This window comes from Pteronotus mesoamericanus, unplaced genomic scaffold (assembly GCF_021234165.1).
Source record: "Pteronotus mesoamericanus isolate MK-2021 breed Mesoamerican mustached bat unplaced genomic scaffold, CSHL_Meso_final contig_90, whole genome shotgun sequence".
Lineage (NCBI taxonomy): Eukaryota > Metazoa > Chordata > Mammalia > Chiroptera > Mormoopidae > Pteronotus > Pteronotus mesoamericanus.
The window spans coordinates 43,720,702-43,743,084 of record NW_026555277.1 but is presented as its reverse complement, the minus strand read 5'-3'; the positions used below and the strand labels follow the sequence as shown (position 1 = coordinate 43,743,084).

The window sequence follows — 22,383 nt, the reverse complement described above, 5'->3', positions numbered from 1 at the left end:
TATCACAGAATCGTACGCTTGAAACCTATATAATTTTATTAACCAATGTCACCCCAATACATTTTTAAAAGATAAAATGAAAAAATAAATAAATAGAAATTTCTTCTAACTAAGGACTAATAAGAATCAACTCTCCTAAAATACAAATTTCTTCTGTCAGAGAAAGGCCAGACACACGCTAAAACATAGACACACTCAATGAAAATACATTTTTATTCCTACAAGCATAACTACTTCTTCCGCTGTCTGGTCTCCAGCCACAAGATAGCAATCAATGAATAATGACTGAGCATTTTAGTCTCAATGTTAGGGGAATAGCAAAGAGTAAAACATGGGCTCTTCCTTAAATAATAATAATAGTAGCCTAATAATATGGTACATTGGAAATATAAAATTTACATAGAAAAGAGCTGGTATTTGAACCTAAAGTTACCTCCATGATTCTTGGTGTTTTTAAATCTGTAATGGAGAATTACAGTAGATAACAATAATCCCTCCCATAGGATTTTTATGAAAGTCAAACGAGATTTTTATGTAAAAGTATTTATCATCCACAAATGCCTATAAATTCATGTGAAAATTTTCAAATTTTAATTTGGATTTACAATCCTATATACCACGCTGAGTTTTCTCCCTCTGGGAAGATTATCACTTAAGAGTTGCTTCTATAGTTTCTATGTAACAAATAGGCTGACTTTCTGCAAGTTTATTTATGTGGAGAAATACACTCAATTTACCTCAGCTGCCACTAACATCATTATTTCTCTCTCTCTCTCTCCCCCCCCTTCTCTTTCTCCCTCCCTCCCCCTCTCTCTTTTCCTCTCTCTGTCTCTCACACACACCCAAAAACACACATACACACCCTCAAACACACAAACTCTGGGCTAAATTTCTCAGCCAGGCCATCACCACTTCTAGCACCTGAGCTGCCCCCTCTCTAAACCAGAGCCTGGCTCTCTTCTGAACGGACTGTCTTCCAGCCATTTACCCCAGTATGAAAGGACCCATGCCTCACCCAGGCTCACTCCTCTCTGCACACTCTACCCAGCCTGTCGTTCCTTTGAGGCACTGTAAGTCTTTCCTGCTTTGCAAAACCTCTCTTTCCACCTGTCACTGGTTTTCGTGAGCTTATTACCCTGGCAGCTTCCTTCATTCATTTGGCACTTGGACCCCGTATTGTCAGGTTCCCTTCTATCTGCACTTGTCCTACCTCCCAAATCAGCCTATATTTTTCTTCAGGGCAAAAAGGGACTGGTCAGTATTTCTCTGAATCCCCAGAATCTATCACAGGCCCCATATATCAGACGGTGAGCACCTAATGTCCTGTTATGTCATATGATTGCAAACCACAAGGGATCCAGAAGAATATAGGTTTTCATCTACCTCACCTCATGTACATTATCTCATTTAACTTTCCCACAATCTTACATGGTATATTCATCATTTCCACCTTCCAAGTGAGTTACAAAGGCACAGAAAAGTTACAGACCCCAAGTAACACAGCTTTTAATACTCGTGTTGAAGTGAGAAGATCACCAATTAGTCTGTGAAGCTGTTTTGGACCTAGCTATGACTGATTTCAAAGGGTCCTCTTCCTTCTTCCATTACCAGTGTTTTACCTAGACCTGGGGAAATAATTTTACAACAATCAAATTAATGGACTAGAATACGAAAGACTGGACTTGCTATCACCTCTCTTGTAGAAATGTTACTAAAATTAGAGGACTCATCTTCCTAAAAGAATACAAAGGTCTTGATAAACTGATGTAATTTTTAATATGAGTTCACCAAAATGTTTCTTTAGAGAAGACGCTTGCCTTCTTGTTCTCATTTTAGAGATGGGAAAATTGAAATTAATTTTAATATTAACATTTTAATATCAATATAGGCAAGAAAATTCCAAACTTATGGTTTCTCTTTTCATAAAATTTACATTGACAATCAACATGGGGAGAAAACAATTTTAGAGTGACCTTCTAGGTTGAAAACTATAGGAGACTTGCAGCCTAGAAGGTTTCGGGAACTTAAGCTACTGGGCAATGCATTTTACAAGACACCCTTTGTGTTATTTTAGAAACAATACTGTTGACATCATTTATAAAAATACATAAAGGGCAAATCAGGGTTGCACCAAAAATAAAAGCAAGCTTTTCCACCCATAGCGGGAAGACACTTGGGGACATTCTAATCTTGGTTGCAAATGTCAAAAATGGCAAACCGGATCTTAGCTAAAAGTGAACTTCTGCCAGAGAGTTCCCAATGGCACATTTTTAAGACAATCCTGAGATGAAAACAGTGATGGAAATAATGCACAAAGTATATCTATGAGCAGAATTTTCACATGGACTCTCCATACTCAGCCGTATGCTTACAGAGTGAAAACTAAAATAATCAAGTGTATTAATACCTAACTTCACAAAAAGAAGACAATACAACACATGCAAAGAGACTTACGCAGAAAGACATACATACACTATTATACAGACACATGCATGCCTCAATCAAGAGACACAGACATACTGATATACAGATTCAGGGAAAGACTCAGATATGGACCCAGAGACATGGACTTACAGACACACAAACTCAGATAGGCAGATCCACATTCAGATAGACACACAGATACAAAGAGATACTGACAAATACACAGATACACTCACAGATACACGCAGTCAGACACAACAGCAGACATCAATGTCCACAGATATAGATTGGTTCAAAAGCGGACAGACAGATACAGACACATGCCCACATGTACACAGGTAACAGAGACAACACACATACACAGAGACTCAGAGACAGAAACTTACATGCAGGGAGCAAAGACTCTCACAGACAGATTCACACACAGATTTACCCATCATGGGAAAGGCACACATAAGCACCCAGGGAAATGCACACACCCAGCACACATACACAAACACTCATGCAGTCATAACTAACGCATGACCTGTGCTCATATTCAGGGCTGACCAGGACACTCAGGCACAGGTTAGTATTGGGGAGGGGGGTGAAGTCTGTCTGCTGCCATGGAAAAAATGTGAGATTTGAAAACAGGGACTTTGAAGAGCCTCAACATTGACACTACATGTGTGAATGTAAGTAAATGATATGAGTTCTTTGAACCTCATCGTCATCTGTAGGAGAGGAATGATAAAAATTTTGCCTCTAAGGATAGATAATAAATCTTAAAAAGTGCTTTTAAAATAATTAGAAAGACTGAGATTTTAGTGATTGTTATTATTTTCCTAAAACTACAGTTGGCAAAGAAAGCTCTTAGGAAAAGAAAGAGTGAAAACATTATCCTCCTCATCCACTGCTACAAGGCTTAACCAAATCTTTAAAAAATTTCAGCTGTTAAGACTTTTTTAAACTTACACATCTATGAATATAAGTACAGAAAATTTTGTTACTGACATCAACTTACATCAGCTAATTAAGTGCCTACTGTGTGTGAGGTATGCCTGGAAAATGGAATGTTCCACTTAGCCAAATATTCTCATTAGTCAAGTTACCACATATAATATTACACTTGGCATCATTATCAGCAAAGATTATAATATAACAATATAAGCAGCGCTAAGACTTAGTTGAGCACATTGAGATCATATGATGCTTCAGAGTCACCACCATAAACATCTTAGGAGCAACTTATTATGATCCTGTAAAGATAGAAATCAACTAAGAGATTTTTTTTGTGGGGTCCCCAGAAATCCAAGAATAGAGAAGGCATTATTCCCAGGGCAAAAGTCCTTCAGGAAAATTCTCAGGGTGTATTGAAGCCAACATCTGTGGAATGGAATGCCAACGTCTTGAGAAAGTCCACATAGCTTTCAAGCAAAGCACGTTCCTCCTGAGTCAGGGTCCTATTCCCCAAAGGCAAGCAGAGAGTAAAATAATACAGAGTGTTTTCAACTGGGGGCTTATATTTCTCTGAGAAGTTTAAAAATGAGAATTTAGACAGATTGTTAGACTTAGGAGGAAGTTTGTTTGTCTCAAGAAATTTTGTGAAAACTTAGGGAAATAGTTTAGAATCTACTCAGCCTTCCTAAAGCTGTGTTTTAAACCAAAATCAACTAGGTTTTTAAAAATATGATTCATTTAAATGGTCTACATCTTACCTTTAAAAACTTCTCTGCAATCAAATGGCTTCAAACCTATTATTTTGTTACAGTTGAATCATAACTATATATATTTTTCTTTAATGTACTTTTTTAAATAAGTGAAAAAGTCCTGACAACATATGTTTTGAATTTTCTACCATTCGGATATTTTTAAATTGAGTGGATGCTAAAGGCCACCTAGGTGGAACTTAACTAATTTAGAGGTTGAGAATTCTTCAGGAATATTTTATGAATTTCTTATATGGGGCTTTTATAGCATTAAGCCACTTGACACTAAGTTTGTGACATATCCTTCCTCTGCATATTGGTTGTCTTTACACCAGAAAAGTCTGCCTTCATGACAATAGGACAGGCTCAGAAATGGTAAGAATGCAAAAGAAACAAGGCAGATTTAAATAAATTTCAAATGGAGGCCCTGGCTGGGTAGCTCGGTTGGTTAGAGCTTTGTCCCAACATGCCGAGATTACAGGTTCGATCCCCAGTCACGGCACATATAAGAAGCAACGAGTGAATGCTATAAATATGTGGAAGAACAAATCAATCTCTCCTTCTCTCTCAAATCAATTTAAAAAAGAAACAAATTTCAAATGGAGCTTCATCTACAGAAATGCTCTAAAAAATCCTACAAAAGAGAAGGAACTGGATTTTTTTAAAGGCACGGTCCTAGGAGTTTGTTTATAGTTCCCCGATTAACTCCCCAACCACCAAGGAAACCAAGTATTACTGACCACAGATGAGAACACTGAGGCTCAGCGAGGTCACAGAGCTAGTGAGTGATAGAACCAGAATCTGAAGTCCAGGTCAGTCTGACTCCAAAACACACTCTCTCTGCTTTTCCACATTTCTCTAAAGGCTTCTCCCATTCTTTCTTTAAAGGGGCATATTCTTAAAATGCAGTTCAGATGAAATACACCCCATCCACAAACACCTTTAATGGCTCATAATTAATTATCTATAAAGATAAACATAAACTAGCCATGGCAATGATCTATCTCAATCTGCCTTTCTACCAATTACATGTCGGGTGTTATACAAGGCCTGGTACATGGATTGTTTTGTTACATCTTTACAACAATCACTTGTGCTTAGAAACTATGAATATTCCTATTTCTTAGAGAAACTTTGGCAGTCTAACTTCAAACCTTTGCTCTTATCCACAACCTTAATCAAGTGGATGCAGAAGCTAGAAACAAGGGAAGAGAAGGAGAGAGAAAGAGAGGGAGGAAATACTTATTAAAGGCCTGATATGTATATAAGATCGTTTTACTAGGAGGTTGAGTTGGTTACCATTCCACTACACATGTCCAAAACCGTGCTTTGTATATAGTAGGTACTTAATTAAAATGGGATAGGATTGAAAATATGAGTGTTCATGGGTTAAATAAGAATGCACTGTCAGTCACAATACTTATGATAAAGAAATCTAGGTAAAAATGGATGGATCTAAAAGATAAATGATGAGTTCTGTTAAGAAATGGCCCTGTAAAATCATCATAGTTCTTGAAATGAATATCATAGAAACATTCTGGAGCATGTCTCAAGATTTTATGAGGACCCACAGTAGAAAATTCATGTTTCTCCTGAGAAACTACTTTACTCATAGAGTGAGATACTGTGGATCTTGCAACACATTTCCTTTTGCCCGGTTACCAGGAAGCTCACAGTCATCTCTAGCAGTTATGTAAATAGGTATGGCAAGAACTTTTTGCACTTACCTTATCCCAGCTTTACTTCATTTATTTCCCTACCTTTAATTTTTCTTTCCCACTCTCTCTCTATTTAGTTTTTTATCTTGTTTTAGTGTATGTATTACTGTAAACTCCCCAAAATTGTTTATGTTGAAAGGAAGGTATAAATTCAGTTAACATAATTTAATCAACTTGTTCTCCTTAATTCAAATAGGATAAAAACAATAATCATTTCTAAATGTTTACAATATTTGATCAGTGATGGATGTTCTTAAAGTTAAGGTGAATGCTATTAAAACACACATTGCTTGTATATGTATTACATCCCAAAGACCCTCTCAGAGGGTACAGTAAACCAAAAATATTTTCATAATAATACTAACACACTGCTTGCCTTTTTCACTCCTCTTCTTTTATAAATATACAGTGGAGTTTCGCAGAAGCTACATAGTCTAGTGATACAGCAATAGATTGAATGCAGAAGCAAATATTAGAATCAAGCTGTTTATTATATGTAGCCAGACATTAAAAAGATTTGGAAAAATTTTTAAAAAATGGCATTGCTGTATTTTTATTTTGGAGAATATACTTAATACTCAAAAATGTTATTTATATTAACATATAATGGGTTTATTATTGTTATTTTCAAATAACTAAATACACATTTTTAATTCTTTAGTTTTACTATTCCACATGATAAATATTGCTAGATATATCCCACATAAATGAAAAACTCTTTGGAGTTCTTAATACTGTTTAAGAGCATAAAGAGACCCTCAGACCAAAAATGTTGAGAACAGCTGATCTAGCAGGATTAAGAGATTAGAGCCAGGAAGATTAAGAATTAGAAAGTACCTGCCATACTGGGAGGTTAGGTCTATAAAATCCTCATTATTAGTAAATTTGCTCCATACATGCTCAAACCAACAACTCTTTATGCAAAGTTATTAACCGTGATGTATCTAATTTAACCCTTGCGCTGGGAGATCCTTTCACTGAGAATGGCATTTTAATTTAAGACACTTGTAAACAAAACTAAAACTCTTAGAGTTGCTCTTTCTCCCACCCCTATCCTTGGAAAGTATCTTGAACCTTGTAAACCTTTATAAATTCTCACCATTTTTTCCATTTAACGTGCAGAGAAGAAAGGAACCAAACAAGTTTGTTGTTGTTTTTATGAATTAGATCTTAAACTAGTAGCTAGGCAACCAATCAAGTAGCCCTGACAACAGAAATAAAAGGAACTTAATAATTATCTTCAGCCAGGAGCCTATACACTGCACTGCATGGTTGCCCGATGTCAGTGGTTCAAACGTAAAATCTAAAATTAATAAAAATGTACACTTTTCTCCTAATTTTATAGCATTTTGATCTGTGTATACCATTTTAGAAAAATACTATCATAAGTGTAAAATAGCTATCCCTTTCAAAGAGTTATGTATGAAGCACATATCTAGGTAGACCTCTTTACCTCCTGATTTTAGCATTCACTCCATTCAAATTGATATTTAAAATTCATATTTATGTCTTCTTTTAGATTTTAAGTAAAATTGTCTGTCAGTCTCACAGAGATGTAGGGAACAAATGAGACAATGCAGAGAGGGATTGCTGGAATAACGTCATCTAGAGCTGAACTTACTTTCCTGATCCGCAAAACGAAGATAGCATTACCACATCCCCAAATTTGGAAAGGTCCAAGAGGAATAATATATGCAATAATATTTTTGAAATATAGAAGCACCACAAAAATATTTCTTGTCATGATGTGAAAAGTACTACATAAATGTTTTTTAAAAACCAACTACTGCTCTGCTTTGCAAATGAGGATGTTAAAATTAGAATTTTCCCCCTACTGAAAAATGTCTAATGTGTCCACACCCCTCACAGGACAAGCTGTTGTTATGTTGGGGACAGGCTGACATAGAAAGAAACACTGCAACCGAGCATGTTAGTTAAATGCTCGCAAAAACAACCTTCCTGATTAATCAGCACTGTGTGCTCTTTTGGAAACAAAAAAATCTCACTAGTCTGCGTCATTCCTAACACACTTTGCTAAATAATTTGCTCACAATTCCCTTTCACTTATTGTTGTATGGTCATATTGATCTTCTGTCTGAACTTTTCCTGTCATGAAACAATGAATATCTGAATCAACTGTATAAATAACAAGAAGCTGTGGCAATTGACAATGTGAAGCAGAAGATGCCCAGTACGATTTCCATCACAATAAAAGGGGGCAGTATTATTACATCAATGCAATACTGATGTAAAATTCTTACATTTTTTGCAAACTGGGAGGAGGAACAAAAATTTACACTTGTAAAAAATGAACAACGTTTTTTTTTTAAATAAATCAGAACAAGTTTACATGGTTCCTCAGTGATTGGATCATTATTTTCCTATTTACTTGATTGAAAAAATATAATTTTGGCATGAGAAATGCATATGATTATCAAAAATCAGGTTAAGTATTTTCAAAAATCGTAGATTGAAATTCTGATTTTCTGGAAATATATTAAAGTATACATTAAATTAGTAGGGACAAAATCCCCCTAGCAAAATAATGTAATCAAATTGGAACATTTTCATGTTAGCTGTGGCCAGATCCTAGCAGGTAGCTAGTATATACAAGTTATATCAAAGAATGAAAAAGAAAAATGCATATCTTGATTTTGTAAGAAGACACCTATGAGCTTCTTACTAACTTTCTACTCTATCTTAAGACATTTTGGCCCCAAGAAGCAGTAGGTTAACCCATTCATCATTGGAGAGTATCAAAGAGTGAAAACTTAACAAAACAACAGATTTGACACCTATCTGAGGTCTTCAAGAGAAAAAGGACCTAACATTGATAGAGTATCTCCTGTGTTAGATATGTACTCTACATACAAGGTCTGTCCAGAAGGTATCCAGCCATGTACTATAAAAAATAGACACATTTATTGAAGAAAATACAAGGTACAAGAAACATTGTACATAAGACAATGACACCTCAGTCCCTTTCAAAGTAGGCACCTTAGGACCTCACACAGTTCTCCCAGTCGCCATTAGCTGCCCTGTTGTATTTTCCTGAATCTCATCGATGGTCTGAAATCTCTTCCCTTTCAAAGGTGATTTTAGTTTTGGGAAAAGCCAGAAGTCACAGGGCACCAAATCTGGGCTGTAGGGGGGCTGAGTTACCTGGGTGATTTGATGTTTTCCCAAAAAACTGCACGAAATGTGATGCATGAGTGGGCGTGCTTTCATGAAGAAGCTGCCAATCACCAGATGCCCATAGCTGTGGCCTTCTGAATCATCCAAATAGTTTCCACAGAGGAATGTTCAAGCTTACACAAAATTTGATGCAGATTCTTTGCCCTAATAGCTCATTATGAATGCAACAGCCATTCACTACACATGCTCACTCAATGGCGTCTACTGCCCCAACCAAATAATACAGTGAAGCCGTCATTGTTCATGCATGTGCATTCCAGTCCACTCTCCTTGGCTGCCAGGTTATATCAGTGTTACACAAACTCTCCTCACTGTGTTAACAATGGCTAGACATTTTCTAGACAGAGTTCTTATGTTTTTTCCTCAAAGCAATTCTTCAAGAAAAGGACAATGATCTCTATTTTATAGATATGCATGCACATTGAGATTCATAGAGGTTAAGTAACTTAAGTGGTAGAGAACAGCACACTTGGCTACTTCCAAGATTAACTCTAGAAACTGAATCTCCAGGATTAATCTACTCCAAAACCCATGGCCTCTAATTCTAATACCGCTTCAAGCCTAGCCACTGCTTCTGTCTCTTTGTCTACATCATTCAATTTTCTATTTCCTGACTTGTGTCTTTCCACAGCCAGAACCAATGGATATCATGGCAGGGAGGGTTGTTCCACCCTGACAGAAGGTGACAAGTGTACAGAAAGCAGGGAGCTCAATGCTTTTCTGCTTCATAGTTTTTGTTTCTTTTTTCCCTTATTCCATCAAAGATTTGAGATTGACAGCAGAAGTACTTTTGTATGTACTAGACTTAAAGATCTCATAGAAAATTAATAAATTAATCTGATAATATTCTAGAAATAGAAATATTATTGAGTAAGAATTAGAAAAGCTGAGATGTAATTCCTGCTTTGCCATGAATCCACTATGTGACTATGGATAAGTCATTTTCTTTCCTGAGGTCTCAGTTTTCCCATCTGTGAATTGAAACAGTTGGACCAGATGAAATGTTATGCCCCATCCAGTTCTTGCATGGTGCAGTTTTAATCCCACATATATACTTCAGAGGCAGGCAGAGTGTGATAATAGTGTCCACAGTAGCTCACTTTGATACCCAACAAGGTCAAGCATTTTTCTTAAGAGATTCTCCAAAGATAAAGGAGAGAGCATTTCAGTCTACATGTATATAGATGTGTAATCTGCCTATTTATGAGCAGTTCCTCAAGATTATTAAAATGAGAAGAAAAAAAGATTCCCAAGTGGCATAATATCTATGAAGGACCTATGAGGGAAATTGCTCTAACCAACCACCAAGTCAGCATTCAAACATTAGGGAGGTCAGAAAAGTTACAGAACACACTTTAACCCTATGAAGGCCCACCCTGTCTTGCCTCTCTTCTAACTTAGCTTTAGGACTTTTAGAAGCATCCTATTTAAAATTCTGCTGTGTATTGCTTTAACTACTAAAATACTGTCAATCTTAGAGATGTCAAAACAACAAAATCTGGTCAACAATTGCCCTATACTTTCATGGCACTGGAACTAAGGGATAGAGAAGGCTGGTGTTCCGGGGGTGGAAAGCTAAAATCCAGGGCTATAACTCAGACTTCTGCTGGAATGACACTCACAATCCATGCACAGAAGCTCTGTTGAAATGATGGAGCATAACATCTCCTAAGGCGCTGTTACAGTCTATTGTCCCTACAATCTGTATATTTAACAGACCCTAAATATCTGTGACACAGCCGACCAGAACAACTCCATTGGTGCCGTTCTGGCTGATCAAGTTAACAATGTTTCATTTTAAAGCACCAAAATAGGGATTTACCCAATAAAGTGAAGTGCACCATGGGTAAACATGTATTCATATGAACATATATGCGATTCCTTAGGTGCTGTAAAGACACAGGCACCCCTATGCCCATGTAGTCAATGCCTGCCCACATTTATATGTATACAAACAAAATATGTTTTATATACATCTAATGTTACTAAATGTCACAAAAACACTCTACCGTGGACATTGTGATGCACTATACAGATTCTCCCTTTAAGTCTGAAAGATTTATTCCCTCAGCTGCAGAGAAGCTGTTTAGCATTGACCCAGCTGAAGAGAGTCACCTCACTCAAGGTCATGTCCCTTCCCAAGGTAGCTCTTATCCCAAAAACTGTTTGATGCAAGTATATAAAGCTAATGGCCATGGCAACCTCAAACTGTCTTGCGGGGCTGGCTGAAGTCTTGGTTGAGACGGCATTGCAGCCTAATCCTGCTTTTGTCCTTTGCCTTCCATAGGTGGCAGTCAGAAGGAGAACTCCCAATAAACCTGTTTGATTATCTCCATCTCACCATCTGCTTCTCAGATCTGTGACACACCCATTTTGTAAGGAATGTCCAAACAAGAGAGTAACCAGGTATGCCTAATAAATTGTAAGGTTTTATGACAGCAACGCTGTGGAAAAAAAAAATCTAAAACTGAATTATAGGTTACAAGAACAAATTCATAAATCTAACTTATAGATCTTTATATTTAAGAAAACTGAGGTAATTCCAAAGTAGACAATTTTGAAGACAGTTAAACCAAATTTGTCACAATCCACATTATCAATCTTATTGCACATTATATATTTACCTTCTTTGACCTCAGAAGAAAAAGTAGTGTCCTACAGAACCTCATAAAATTAGGATGGATTTTTTGATTATAAGAAAGCCAAAGCCACCATCACAGGAGTCCTTTAATTTTGTTCTAAATTTATTCTTCTGGCTACAACTAACCTAATACACAAGAATAGATACTGACTCTAGAAACTAAACAAAGCCTCCAAAACCACAAAATGTATGTTCTAAAGAGTGACACCGTTGGGGAGGGAGATCACGTATGTTAAGGAGGCTTGTGAACACACCGCTGAACATAAGAGACTTTCCAGTGCTCCACGTTCCACCAGGAAATCCCACCTGAGACAACCGCATTTAACTGGAAAGCCAGGGTATTCTGGTTCTGTAAAAACCACTCTGCTGCTTATCTTCAGAGGCTCAGCTATATTTATGATATGTTTTAAGTCAAGTTTAGGTTTACTATCATTATTTTCAATCCAACATAATCTCTCATCTCTCCTTCCTTCTCTTCCAATGTGAAATAAGGTGCTATTATTTCAGAACCTCAGACTTATTCCTCCAAAATGAATTAAGGAAAGTCAGCAAGAAATACTTAAAATTAACCTATATTTGAAGTTAATAGTGTTTTAATTTTGAATTTCGACTCCAGTTGATGACAAGGATTTAACCATCTTCAGTTGCGGTGTCAGGGAGTCACTGCTGGCAGCAAGGTATGGCCAGTGCCAATTCACTGCTGGGTTCTGTGCCCGTGGGGAGGACTGCTGCTGTTCTAAGCCTGCTTTCCACAACAGAGGGGCTCTGCCGAAAGGCCAAGTTGCTGCAAGAATGCTGAATCTATTTGCCATTTTCCTCAAAACTAAATGGCATTCATACATATTCCATTTTAACTCTGTGTAAATATCCTAAACAAAAATTTCTGTATGCATTTTTCAGAGAAATGTTTCATTTATGACATTAATCAGAGGCAAATTACTTTTCATAATAACAATAAGTATGGCTATTTAAATGAAATAATTTGGTTTTTCTTGTGAAATGAAGTTTCTGAAAAGTATTCATTCTAAATATATTTTATTTAGCCCAAGGGTTTTCAGCTAGGGGTAATTTTGTTCTCACTCCACTGATAGGGGACATTTGGCAATGTCCGAAGACATTTTTGGTTGTTACAAAAAGGGGGAGTGTTGCTAGCGTCTAATGAATAAAGGCCAAATTAGCACCCCCATGACAAAGAATTCCAACGCTAAAAATGTCAATAATGCTGAGGCTGAGAAACCCCAATCTAATCTAATAAATCTGAAGTTTCCATAGCTTTGTGTGTCAACTCAGTTGGAAAGGAGTTTAAATATGTGAGTTGGCCAATATTCTAACATCTGAAAAACCTATTGCTTCCTTCTGCTGACCCTCTGATTTTTGTGTGAGGATCTCAAATCTGTGACAAAATAATATATTTGTTCCACATATTTAAAGATCACTCACAATTTAGTTTAAAGGTATAAAACACATAAGAAAGTTCCTACTCTGTACCAGGAGCTGTGCTACGTATATTCACACACACGTAAGCTTATGTAATTGTAACCCAGATTGCTACTCTCATATTATAGATAAAGAAACTGAGATTCAGGAGGCTAACTAACTTGCCAAATATCACGCACTTGGTAAGTGACTCCCCAGTGACTATTTTTCCACCTGAGGATATATATTTTTCAACTCACTAGCACTTTCTCGTATATGCAAAGAAAATTTCTGAATCACTAATGGTTGTTACCACTCAAAGAAAATTTCCAGTCATTATTGGTAGTTACCTGGGTGAGGAGGGTAATTAGCTTTTCACCAGATAGCTTTCTGTATTACCAGAATTTTCAGTAAGCATATATTATTTTCATTTGAAAATTAATAAATAAAAAGACTCAAATCACTGGCATGTTTCTCAAATTCATTTTAGGACTGACCCTTGACAAAACTGCACAGTAGGAAAGGGCCTGTGGTGTGTATGCTCAATCTCTTGTTTTTAACCCAATTTCTCATTCAGTAGTCTTATGACAAAACTTCTTTACCTGCTCAGGTCTTATGAAGTTATATACATTGAGATTAAATATGTTAGTATTTCATTGTGTTTCACTAAGCAGAAGACAGTATCTGAGATCAAAAGAACATCTCTGTGCTTATCTCTAACATCAGAGCAGTAGGGGAGGTTTGGGGACAAGGCCTTTATTTTCTTGTGGTCCTGGCCGTCTATGCAGGCAGTTCCTAAAGAAGGGCGCTGCCTTGTGAACCCACTGGCAAGGATGGAACACTTTATGGAGAGCAAGGCACTTGACTGAACATATCCAGGGCCTGGCATGTGCCTAACGAGTCCCAAGAATATAAATGTTTATGGCTTAATAGGCATCAAAAGACCCACCATTCCCTCAGAGAGTCTCTCTCCTACCTGATCTGAACATTCTGCCAAGAGGATCGATCAAATCAGGGTGTGTAATAATGATTAATTTTAAATAGTATACACACACATACCACACACATGCACACACACATATAGTTAATGTTAACATCAGTAACTCAATGCAGAGAGAAGTTAAAGTTGAAATTTTTATTAAACTATGACAGCTCAGAGCTAAGCTTCATAATCTGGGTGGGGACTTTGGTCACAGACACGCTTTGAGAATTCCATCATACTCCCGTCCCCTCAAACCCCTGTCCAGCTCCCAGGACCCCAGCAGTCTCCTGGTGTGGCTACAAAGTATAGATCAAGAATGAGAGGTTGATTCAACAATGAGCAATGGCTCCGTATCCCACTGTTTGGTTGACTTGTGTCCTCAAGGATATATTCAAGTCCCAACCCTTGGTACCTGAAAAGGTACCTTATTTTAAAATAGGGCCTGTACATATATAATCAAGTTAAAATAAGGTCATCCTGGATTAGGGTGGACCACAAATCCAATGACTAATGTCCTTCCAAGAAGGGGGAGATTTGGAGACACAGGGACACAGAAGACAGCCATATGAATGAAGAAAGAGGCAGAAATTGGGGTGATGCAGCCATAAGCCAAGGGATGGCAAGGACCATTCATTCATCAGATAATCAGAATTTGTCACCCAGTGTACTACAGAAGCTTCTCAACTGGTCTCCCTGTTTCCATTCTTAACTTCCTATTGTCCATTCTCACACATTAGAGGGAATAATCTTTTTATAGGTAAATCATATCATGTCAATTCCCTGGACAAATCCTGTCTACAGGTTCCCATAACAGATTAAAATGCAAAACCTTTCCAGGGCCAACAGGGTCTAACATGCTCTGTCCCATGCCTTCCCTCCTCTTACGCTGTGCCTGCCACACTGGCTTCTGGTTGCAAGGGGCCTCTGCATTTATCGTTCCCACTGCTGGGTGTTCTTCCTCCTGCTCTTTGCAGGGCCTGCCTATACTATGACTTTATTTACATCTCTACTCAGTGTCACTTTCTCAGAGAGTCCTTATCACCCTGTCTAAAAGAGCAAACCCAAGACGCCCTATTCCCTGAAATTGCTTCTATTTTTCTCATGGCATTTATTCGCCTCTTAATACCACTGACACTACATTATGTATTTAATTTTTTTTTTTTGGTCATCTGTATTCCCCTATTAGAATGTCAACTCTATGAGAACAGGGATTTTTATCTGATTTGTTTACTGTTGTATCTCCAGGGCCTAAAATAGTATCTATTATAGAATAAGCTCTTGCTAAATATTTGTTGAACAAAAAAAACAAAACAAAACAAAACAAAAAAACTCCATAAAAATCAACGAATGCAGTTGTAAGCTGCTTTGTTTTATATTTTTTGCTCTGGATGATAGGAAGCTTAGTAATAAATTCAGCAGTGAGTCACGGTAATTTATTAACTCCTTTTTAAATATTCTGGTATCCTATTCTTATTCTAATGATCTCACATATCCCCTCTATTATAAGATATTTCTAAATCTTTTGGAATGGGCCAGGAAGACACCAATGGGCAGGTAAGTTGGGTGCCTGGTTGGGTGCCTGAGATCATCCTCCGTAAGTGGGAAAAGGGGGGGAGTGTTGTTCATTAGCAGTAATTCTTGAATGTGATACAAGATAGCCCTCAAACTAGAACACACATCTTTGTCTGCAGGTGGATGCTTGAGAGCCTGGGAGAAGCCAGATGAGAATGAGCCAACAGGTCTAGCAGAGCCAGTGAAGGAGGCAAGCAAGTTTTACCTTTTCATTCCTGCAGTTGTTCAGCCCCATATTATTCATGGAGGACAGTTTCCCATCAACACCATGTGGCTGTTGCTGTTGTTGCTCCCGCTGGATCTGTTCTCGCATCTTCCGAGCTTCCTGAATGGCTTTCATCACTGTATCCTGATCCCCAAACAGGGCAGGGGAGTTGAGACTGGACAGGATATCTGCATACACAGGATGCGTTATCAGAGGCTTATGAGATAAGAAGCTTTAAAAAATGCTGCTGCTCTCTACTCCCCTGTAAGAATGCAGCATTTCCCAAACAAGGAAGGGACACATTTACTATTAGGAAAATGGCCATACTGTGCATAGAACACAGAAAGCCAGGGCAAAAAAAGCTGTGCTGTTTGTTGTTGTTATTGTTGTTGTTTGGTGTTTTGTTTTGTTTTTTAACTTTTGGAGGATACCCTAGCACTTTAGTGTATCTGGGCTCTGTCAACCCCCCTCACAGATGAAGGCTCCTAGATTCCAATGGTGTGCATATGTGGATCTGTTCTGGCTACATCGAACAATTGCTGGGAGGGTGGTGGGGAAGATGGGCTGGGAGAGGGACGGAGATATCTGCTCAGGCTGCTCACTACATTTGGTGTGCTAATTCAGGAACGCTGTTTCTGGCCTCGCAAGGCTACACGTGTGCTTTAGTGACATGTGTATCAATGTGCTTGTATGTCCACTGCAGGAGAGATGGGGTGGGAAGGAATACACCACACTCTCCGTTCCCCAGTCACTGGCTGGTTAATGAAGCATTCTGCTCATCATGCTGCCTCAGTTATTTACCAAGAAAATGACAACCCATTCCCTACCCCCCAACTCGAACACCCACTGCTCTCAGCTTCCTGTCTTCATGATAGCGAGACTATATGAGTGGGAATGATTTTCACATGAGTACAAAGCTTCAAATAAAGTGACAATAAATATTTACTTTCATTATGTTCCATGCAACACAGTGGGGAAAAACTCAAAATTAAACTGACTAATCTCCCTTCATATCGTATTATGTTAAAATTTATACTTTAGATAAGCTTTCCCAATTCTAGAGAAAAATAAAACAATCGCCTGCTGAATGATAGATTCCAGCTGCTGTGGTACGTTTCACAGAGCCACTTGTTTGTATGTTGACATGAGCATTTCATGGCACGTGTGTGTGTGTGTACACATGCATGTGCGTGTGCCTTTGAGTTTAGAAAATATTCCCAAGGCTATCTATGGAAAATTTTTTAAAGTTAGTAACTTTTTAGGATATAGAAATCCATATCTTTTGCTCTGGAACTTTCCTGATACAAAAAAACATCTTTCTTGTATCATCAAGAGCAGAGAGCTATTATGTCAGTCCATTTCTAGCTCACGAGCTAAGACATATGCTCTGCTGAGGTATGAACTTCTGAAGAGCAGGGCTGGTGACATAGTTATCTTTGTCATTCACGATGCTCAGTATAGCAAACAAATGCTTTCCCAACAAATTCAGAAGTGGATTGTAGGAAGGCGATTTCAAGATCAAGTTTATTATTTACTTATGGTGGTGTTTTTCTCATCTCATAACTTCCAGCAATCCAGTGATCACATTCACACACTGGAACTGACTCATTTCACTCTTCCACTGCAAACGCACTGTCTTTTGAACTGAAAATCTTTGAGCCCCCAAAAGAGGCATCCTGACTTAAAATGAGAATAGGCTACTGTGTGGTTTCTAATGTGTAAATGTCATTGAAGAAGATTTACCTCTCATCATCAGAAGGTACATTTAGACTCAGCACAGTTCAGCAAATATTCCAACTGTGAGTTCACAAAAACAGCACTGAGTTACATGTGAAAGGACCTGGATTCTAGTCTTAGCTCTGCTGATTACATAGCTACATAGCTGTGGGCAAGTCATTTCACCTGTAAGAACCACAATTTACGTACAATAAGGGCAGTAATACTACACTACCTAATTTATAAGATTATTGTGAAAAGAATCAAATGAGATCAGATAGGCAAAAACATTAAACTGTAAATAGCTACACTTACCCATTATTGAATTATTATTTTAAGCATTTCAGGCTGCAAGACTCAATAACACAAGGAAGCTAACATGGTGAAGAAATGCTAGTTCTAGTCCCTAATCCCTTTGAATTTCTGTGTCTTCACTTGAAAATTAAGAGATTTAAAAAGTACAGTAACAATAAAGTAACAAAGCTACTGATAAGTGTTCTCATGCTGATTGCTTCACCCCATATGTGTATGTGAGTGTGTTGGTATTCATTCAGGACAACCTTTTTAACCCTCATGCCTTTGAGGTGCCAGACACCACGTTAGGCATTTTCTATTCATTGTTCTCTTTTAATGTTCATAACCACCTAGGAGCGAGGTAATAATATTCCCCTTTCAAAGATTAGGAAACTGAATTTTAAAAGATTAAATAACTTTCCCAGGATTACATAGCTAGTAAGTAAAGGCTCTTAGTCCGAGTCTGTCTGACACCAAAAGCCATGTTTTTTCCATTATACTTCTCACCCTGCTGGTTCGAAAATTCCTAGAGATATCTGGCAGTCTGTCAGTGAGTCTAAGAAGCCAGAGGATCACCATGACATCTTACTAGATTTTACTTCATATTATGTCATTGAAATGTGTCACTCATATTTTTTTTCATGAAAACTAGTAGAATAGATGTAAAATTCACGTATGTCTTAAGGAGAAAATATAAAATTTCAAAGGACTGTTGAGCTTTTGACAAGCAGCTTTGAGCCTAGGGTCTCTTTAGGCCCTCAGCGGGTTCGTGGTCACTCTTTCTGCCCAGAGCTACTTTAGCGGCAAAGCACCAACCAAACACAGAAATTCCCAAGTCTCTGATCTGCCAGATCTTACTCATCATTATCTAAAGAACCCATCTCAGCAAAATTTATATTATGGCCTTTTCCAAAAGTTTTGATCACCCCAAAGACACCAAATTGGGTTATGTTTCAGTAGAACACATTTTACATTTCTTTCCCCTTGGACTAAGGAACACTTTGGAAATAAGGAGCAGTCATCACTCAACAGGTTTGCTTTCTTTTACCTAATTCATAAGTCTCTTCCTGGTGTTGACCTTTCCATTTACCTAAAGAGGATCCCCTTCCCAGGCTTCCTCCAATGGGGCTGGGGATGCTGCTTTTGTTGGGCAGGTTGACAGGGCTGGTTTTGCTGGCTGGGAAGAGGCTCTGGGTGGGAGAGGTTGGGGACTTTACAGGTTCAGCTGTCTTGGGTCGGGATGAGAGATTCAGCGGCTGTGCTGCGGCTTCATCCTACAAGAGTTTAACATAAATAATTATTAAAAAAAAAAGACAAATGAAGCACATTATCACTTAGTAAGCCACAGTTATTTTACACCTCAGAGACAATGCCACATTCTCCTACAATCATAACAAAAGAAGCTAATTATCTACCTCCTTGAAGATTCATCAGAAGGAAACCTCATTAATTTCCCTGTGTTATGCTTCTATTTACATTAACTGTGTAGTTGGATCATTCTTTTTGCCAAATTAAAATCTGAATTAGCTCACATTACAGCTTAATTTCCTAATGTGTTTTCAGGGATCTAAATTAACCTAGGGCATTTACAAAGAATTATTTAAAATTTCAGCAGCTCTGTAGTGCTTTTGTGTTATTCTCTCTAAAAAGTTCTTGGAACTATAAATAGGCTCTGCAGCTAATTTTTTAATATATATTTTAAATCAAACAATTGCAAGGACTTTAAAAATGGAAACACGGGAAGCCTTCTTCCGACCCCCTGGCCCTCTGCCCGGGGAGCCACACGCCACAGCATGGCTTCTATGTGGCTTTCTGGGTGTGGGCGCTCTTCATGGTCTATGTTCTGGTCTCTACTCATGTTTAAAATTAATTTTTGCAAAGAGCTAGCACACATTATAATTACATTTTACATACCATGCTATATGCAATTTATTTCTCATGTCTAAAGTGATGTCTCTTTATATCTTTGCCTCATATATTTACAGAATATCTATTTTAAGATGCCCGTCCTTTACTGAGCACAGTGTTCAAATATCTTGCTTGTAACTCTAGTTTAACCAGAAGCTTGAAAGCTAGGCTCCTTGCCTCTAGTTTGTCTCATTTATCCTGCCATCAAATACCCATAACAACCCTTCCATCATGCTAGAAATTTATTTGTAATATGAGCATATTCATTTAAATGTTCAGTTTTAAGATCGGCATTATTGTGCTCTAAAATAAAATCGTCAGCAAATGTTAATTCCTGTTTTGCTTCTGAGGAGACACAGAGAACTTGCTTTTCATGTTACTGTTTAAAACACAGTAGAGCTTGGAAACAGAGTGTTCTCCCCTTTGGCAAACCCGTGGCCTCTCTGGGACTCCATTTCTTCATCTGCAGGAGAAAAGAGAGGGGCCGAATTCTAGCTGATCTCTAAGGTCTCTTCCAGCATTAGTGGTCATTGTTTAAGAGGAAACAAAAATGGATGCCAGAAAATAGTACTCAGGAAGTAGAGCCAGAAAAAATATATATATAACATTCAACAGAGGAGCTGTTATGAACCAAGCACTATGCTAGACATTTCCATACATAGTAGCTCATTTCACTATCAATAAATCTATGAAGGTGGGCAATATTATTAAAAATTTGCTGAGGGAGATGGGTCAGAGTGATAAAATCATTGTCCAAACTATACATGGAGGGATAAAAATTTGAATTACAGTTTACTGGACTCCAAATCCCATAGCCCTTTACTTCTATACTATCAGAGACAATAAGTCATTTGATAATGTAGTGATGCCCTACAGTTTTTTGTTTTTGTTTTTGTCATGGTAGGAAATAGGTAATTGGGCACATCTATGTTACAATGTTTTTTTATTTATGTCTAGACATAGGATAGGTTCTTAGCTAATACAGTTATATGCATTATCAATGTCAAAATTATCCAATATGCTTAATTACAATGTATTTCCTTTTGCTCTGAACTCAAAGGATATTTAGACAAGTTAGTTCCTTTATTTAAGTCTAAATAACAGTGATTAACATGCTAAGTATCTAGTTAGTGTTCCCCATGTTTCTTTATTTGGGGGTTCACTGAGTTTCTTGGATACATAAGTCCAGAATTGCCTTCAAATTTGGGTAATCGGCAGCTCTTGCTTCTTTAGGAGAGTTCTGCTCGTTACCCTGTCAGGGCTTCAGTTGCATCTATTGGGTCAATTGCTTCCCACAGCACTCTCTTTTTTCTGTGTAGATCATTTCAAACAGTTTCATTGTTATATAATCAAGTTCCCTAATCTTCTGTAATGTCTAATTTCTTGTTAATCTCAATCAAGTACTAATCCAGGGCACTTTTCATTTCAAACACTGTATTTTTCATCTCCAAACATTCAATTTAGGTCTTCCATGTCTTCACGTATAATTCTTATGTTTTCCTCTGCCTTCTTAAACATGCAGAGTTTACAACATCTGGTTTTATTCAGCTTCGCATATACTCCAATTTATTTCTTTTTATAATTTAATAATTTCCACTTCCATAAACAATGCCACTGGAACTGGAAGCACCTACCAATTCCAAATCATGTAAATCCATTTCTACTGTGGCAGACCTGCTTTTGGTCCTCATAGCCTGCCCTGGCTAGATAGAAATTCTATGGATGCTTTTCAGGGAGCAGATTTGCCTATCTCCTCACTTGGCTATACTTGAAAGTCTTAGAATAGCTGGTTTCACTGGCTCATCTACTAATTCTATTATCTGCGTCATTTTGGGGTTTGTTTCTCTAGACTGAGTTTTCTCCTCATTATTGTTCACATTTTCTAGCTTCTAAGAAAACCTGATAATTATTGAATGGATTCTACACATTGTGAACTTTATTACACTGTTGGGTGTTGGAGTTTGCATATTCATTTAAATATCTGTAAACTTTGTTCTGAGATACAGAGCAATTTGGTTCTTTCTAAACACACTTTTAAGCTTTGTTAAGCAGTCCAGAGCCACTTCTAATCTAAGGATAATTTGGCCCCGTTACTGAGGTAATACCCTTCTGGGGATTCTACTTGATGAGCCATATATCAGGAGAACTTTCCACTCTGCATAATGGAATATAAACTATTCTCAGTCCTTTGTGAATCTTATAACTCTTTTGTTAGCTCTTCCTGTATTTTTCCCTGATGTTAGGTAGTTTTCTTATATGCATATGCTAATCAATACATGCAGCTAAATTTGGGGAACTTTCTATAAATCTTCAATGTACTCTCTCTGGGTCCAGCTCTGTCCTCTCTGGTACTCTACCCCACAAACTCCATCTGCCTTAACATCCCTAAACTCTGAACTCTGTCTCTTTAACTCAGGGAGGCTGCCAAACTCCATATATAGCCCACCCTGCACTGCTGCCTGGATAGTGAACTGAAACAACTATAGTGCCTGCCTCACTTGTTTCTCTTTAGTCAGGAATCACTGCCCTGTACTTCTATTGTAAATGTCTGAAAACCATTGTTTTATACATCTTGTCTTGACTTTTAGTTGTTTAAGCTGGCAGAGTAAATCTGGCCCTGTTTC

The 22,383-nt window shown here is 37.6% G+C and overlaps 1 protein-coding gene across 25 annotated transcripts in view; it reads right to left on the bottom strand.

Annotated features, from left to right (window-relative positions):
- SOX6 (SRY-box transcription factor 6) overlaps nt 1–22,383 on the bottom strand; it is a 606,402-nt gene that overhangs the window by 57,424 nt on the left and 526,595 nt on the right. For 18 of the 25 annotated variants that reach the window (XM_054586042.1, XM_054586045.1, XM_054586046.1 and 15 more), the window contains 2 exons: nt 18,900–19,125; nt 15,842–16,029 (listed from right to left, as the gene is read on the bottom strand). In XM_054586042.1, coding sequence (XP_054442017.1) covers nt 15,842–16,029; nt 18,900–19,125 — 414 coding nt within the window. The remainder of the gene's footprint in view (nt 1–15,841; nt 16,030–18,899; nt 19,126–22,383) is intronic. The other 7 variants (XM_054586051.1, XM_054586052.1, XM_054586054.1 and 4 more) reach the window with 1 other exon arrangement.